The sequence below is a fragment of the Centruroides vittatus genome, unplaced genomic scaffold (genome assembly GCF_030686945.1).
Source record: "Centruroides vittatus isolate TY-2023 unplaced genomic scaffold, ASM3068694v2 contig_1035, whole genome shotgun sequence".
Lineage (NCBI taxonomy): Eukaryota > Metazoa > Arthropoda > Arachnida > Scorpiones > Buthidae > Centruroides > Centruroides vittatus.
In genome coordinates this window covers 386,268-391,023 of record NW_027120673.1, presented here as the reverse complement: position 1 = coordinate 391,023, position 4,756 = coordinate 386,268, and the positions used below count along the sequence as shown (strand labels likewise).

General features: G+C 43.4%; 1 protein-coding gene across 1 annotated transcript; it reads left to right on the top strand.

The window, feature by feature from the left end:
* Positions 1-3,454: 3,454 nt before the first annotated feature.
* Positions 3,455-4,447, top strand: LOC136969034 (uncharacterized). Its single transcript, XM_067263111.1, has one exon. It carries the CDS (start codon positions 3,455-3,457, stop codon positions 4,445-4,447), a length of 993 nt encoding a protein of 330 aa, XP_067119212.1.
* Positions 4,448-4,756: the final 309 nt, after the last annotated feature.

Here is a 4,756-nt window from a genome sequence, read left to right as displayed (position 1 = left end):
TTGCGGAATCAAAGATTGTTTTTCCAGATGTTAATTTGATTTTAAATAATGTACTCAATTGTAGCATATCAGTGTGTTTCACCAAAAAGTCATATTGGTACAACTTCAAAAAACGAACCTGTTACCGGTGTAAATCTTCTTATGAGCGTCTGGCTAACGTTTTCGAACCTAAAACAGTTCTTCTTCAGGCGAAGATGGAATAATTTAAAAGATAGAATAGAACGTTTCAAACCGAACCGCTTCGTCCAATTCCGTCATGGCTGACATGCGCTGTAGTGTCGGGGTGTTGGTTATCGTTTATGCGTGTCTAAAAGGATTTGCCAGGCCGATGAAATGTCGATCTCTTCTTTTTGGTTGATGCAGATATTATTACAGCTCGTTTTATATATAGCGACCGCTTCTAACCATTTTATATGTTCCGGGTGGGGCGTCGTTACGATGATTTTAGCCTTATCCAGTTCCGCGTTGATATCTTGATCAGACGCGTATATACTTAGCGCCGTGTTGAGTTTCCAGTGTTGTAGGTCGGCTTGGTGTTCTTTTAATCTGGTCTTTAACGAGCGCTTAGTGGAACCGATGTAAACGAGCTCCCTTTGCCATCTGTTGTCCCTTAGGGGGATAGAGTACACTCCGTACATTCTGTTGGGATCCGGAGGGTCTTTGCAATTTTTTAGGATTTCGGCTATTGTGGGGCCTCTTCGATATGCTATCTGCATCTGCTGTTTTTTGGCTATTTCTCCATATACTTTACAAACGTATGGGTTGTATGTGATAGGAAGCCTTGTTAAATCTTTTTTGTTAGCGCTACCGTTTGCTTGTCCAGCGGATGTGCTTCCTTGGTGATGTTGCCTGGTTATACGCCGTATTAGGGAAGGGTACCCGTGGTACGTTGCGACCTTTTTAAGATATGCCAGTTCTTTGTCTAGCGTTTTCTTAGTGGAGGAGTACGAGGCTGCCCTTCTTACTAAGGTTTTGAAAGCGGCCGCTTTATACGAGAACGGGTCGCAGGAACCCTTAAGTATGTATATTGGTGTTGCCGTCGGTTTTCTGTAGACGGACGTTTGGATCGTAGACACTTCTATCCTGATGGCGATGTCTAGAAAATGGGCCTCCGTGCTGCTTATCTGCTCTACTTCTATGACCAAGCCATACGGGTTGTTGTTGACAGTTTGTACAAAGGCCGCTATATCAGGCTCCGTTTTCCATAAAATGAGTACGTCGTCAACGTATCTCTTATAGAGTAAAATATCCGGAAGATATCGCGGGATGACTCCACTTTCCATCCTCCTTACCACCATCTCACATAGGTCGCCTGATACCGGGCTACCCATGGGGACGCCTTTTGTCTGTTTATAAATCTTTCGAAAACGAAGATCGAATTGTAACAGACCAGATGGGCCATTTCCAATATATGTTGGTGGAATGCTTGATCCTGAACGTATGTCATTAGGAAATCTCTGAGGGAGCAAAAAACTGCCGGGAGCTTCACCGATGGGTATAGTGATTTAAAGTCAAGGACTGTGATAAGTTTCGGACACTCAGGTAGATTTTTCAATAGGCCTATAAGGTTTTCTGGGTTCGCAATGGTGTAAGGGTAATCTTCCAAGTTTGGCGAAAGGAGTTGGTAGGTAGCCTTCTCTAGTTTTCTTGTAGGCGCTCTTGCTTTGTCTACTATTGGACGAAGTTGTTGGCCCTCTTTATGAGTTTTAGCATACGCAAAGAGCTTAGGTGTGTCCGGTGAGTCTACTATCAAGTCCTGTAAGGCTAGACGTTTCGCTAACTTCGATGTTGCAAAGCGTTTCACCCTATTCTGCAGTTTATCCACAACGTCATCGTTTTCTCGTTCACATTGGGTGATATTGATGTAGTCATGCAGTTCTCGTTGGTATGTGCTCCGTTTCATAATAACCAAAGATTTCGATTTATCTGCTCTGGTGAGGATAATATCGTTCCTTTTCATCCATTTGCTGGCTAGCCGTAGTTTCGTTCTTAACGTCATCATTTCCGGGTTTTCTTTGGCTCTTATGGTCCTCAGTGTGGTTATCCATCTATAATATTCTTTCTGTTTATCGGGTAGGTTTTTTATTAAGAGCTCCAGGTCAGGAATTAGGTTTCTGGATCCCGTTTTCGGAGGCGGTAATGCGAAAGTTGGACCATACCCTAGTACATCCTTCACATACCCGGGCAACTGTATATCATCCCATACGGTGTAAGGGAAGGTTGAATGGCGGTGGCCTATTGGTGTCTGGAATCTTAAGATCCATTGCAGCTTTTTTCTGTAGCACTCTGCTAGTTTGGCCTTTAATCTTTCTTGGATAGTTCCCATCCAAGAAAGATTAAAGGAACTAGCAGAGTGCTATCCATGCAGCTTTTTTCTGTAGCACTCTGCTAGTTCCTTTAATCTTTCTTGGATGGGAACTATCCAAGAAAGATTAAAGGCCAAACTAGCAGAGTGCTACAGAAAAAAGCTGCAATGGATCTTAAGATTCCAGACACCAATAGGCCACCGCCATTCAACCTTCCCTTACACCGTATGGGATGATATACAGTTGCCCGGGTATGTGAAGGATGTACTAGGGTATGGTCCAACTTTCGCATTACCGCCTCCGAAAACGGGATCCAGAAACCTAATTCCTGACCTGGAGCTCTTAATAAAAAACCTACCCGATAAACAGAAAGAATATTATAGATGGATAACCACACTGAGGACCATAAGAGCCAAAGAAAACCCGGAAATGATGACGTTAAGAACGAAACTACGGCTAGCCAGCAAATGGATGAAAAGGAACGATATTATCCTCACCAGAGCAGATAAATCGAAATCTTTGGTTATTATGAAACGGAGCACATACCAACGAGAACTGCATGACTACATCAATATCACCCAATGTGAACGAGAAAACGATGACGTTGTGGATAAACTGCAGAATAGGGTGAAACGCTTTGCAACATCGAAGTTAGCGAAACGTCTAGCCTTACAGGACTTGATAGTAGACTCACCGGACACACCTAAGCTCTTTGCGTATGCTAAAACTCATAAAGAGGGCCAACAACTTCGTCCAATAGTAGACAAAGCAAGAGCGCCTACAAGAAAACTAGAGAAGGCTACCTACCAACTCCTTTCGCCAAACTTGGAAGATTACCCTTACACCATTGCGAACCCAGAAAACCTTATAGGCCTATTGAAAAATCTACCTGAGTGTCCGAAACTTATCACAGTCCTTGACTTTAAATCACTATACCCATCGGTGAAGCTCCCGGCAGTTTTTTGCTCCCTCAGAGATTTCCTAATGACATACGTTCAGGATCAAGCATTCCACCAACATATATTGGAAATGGCCCATCTGGTCTGTTACAATTCGATCTTCGTTTTCGAAAGATTTATAAACAGACAAAAGGCGTCCCCATGGGTAGCCCGGTATCAGGCGACCTATGTGAGATGGTGGTAAGGAGGATGGAAAGTGGAGTCATCCCGCGATATCTTCCGGATATTTTACTCTATAAGAGATACGTTGACGACGTACTCATTTTATGGAAAACGGAGCCTGATATAGCGGCCTTTGTACAAACTGTCAACAACAACCCGTATGGCTTGGTCATAGAAGTAGAGCAGATAAGCAGCACGGAGGCCCATTTTCTAGACATCGCCATCAGGATAGAAGTGTCTACGATCCAAACGTCCGTCTACAGAAAACCGACGGCAACACCAATATACATACCTAAGGGTTCCTGCGACCCGTTCTCGTATAAAGCGGCCGCTTTCAAAACCTTAGTAAGAAGGGCAGCCTCGTACTCCTCCACTAAGAAAACGCTAGACAAAGAACTGGCATATCTTAAAAAGGTCGCAACGTACCACGGGTACCCTTCCCTAATACGGCGTATAACCAGGCAACATCACCAAGGAAGCACATCCGCTGGACAAGCAAACGGTAGCGCTAACAAAAAAGATTTAACAAGGCTTCCTATCACATACAACCCATACGTTTGTAAAGTATATGGAGAAATAGCCAAAAAACAGCAGATGCAGATAGCATATCGAAGAGGCCCCACAATAGCCGAAATCCTAAAAAATTGCAAAGACCCTCCGGATCCCAACAGAATGTACGGAGTGTACTCTATCCCCCTAAGGGACAACAGATGGCAAAGGGAGCTCGTTTACATCGGTTCCACTAAGCGCTCGTTAAAGACCAGATTAAAAGAACACCAAGCCGACCTACAACACTGGAAACTCAACACGGCGCTAAGTATATACGCGTCTGATCAAGATATCAACGCGGAACTGGATAAGGCTAAAATCATCGTAACGACGCCCCACCCGGAACATATAAAATGGTTAGAAGCGGTCGCTATATATAAAACGAGCTGTAATAATATCTGCATCAACCAAAAAGAAGAGATCGACATTTCATCGGCCTGGCAAATCCTTTTAGACACGCATAAACGATAACCAACACCCCGACACTACAGCGCATGTCAGCCATGACGGAATTGGACGAAGCGGTTCGGTTTGAAACGTTCTATTCTATCTTTTAAATTATTCCATCTTCGCCTGAAGAAGAACTGTTTTAGGTTCGAAAACGTTAGCCAGACGCTCATAAGAAGATTTACACCGGTAACAGGTTCGTTTTTTGAAGTTAGTTATAATACCCGGTGTCGGTAAGGAGCAGAGAAGTACATATTAGTACAATTAATATTACAACTCATACCTTCAAGCTGGTTTAATGATATTTCATTGAACTATGTAACATGTATAGTA

Excerpts from the sequence above, each read along its gene's own strand:
- LOC136969034 (XM_067263111.1), top strand. The coding sequence starts at position 3,455 with ATGGAAAGTGGAGTCATCCCGCGATATCTTCCGGATATTTTACTCTAT.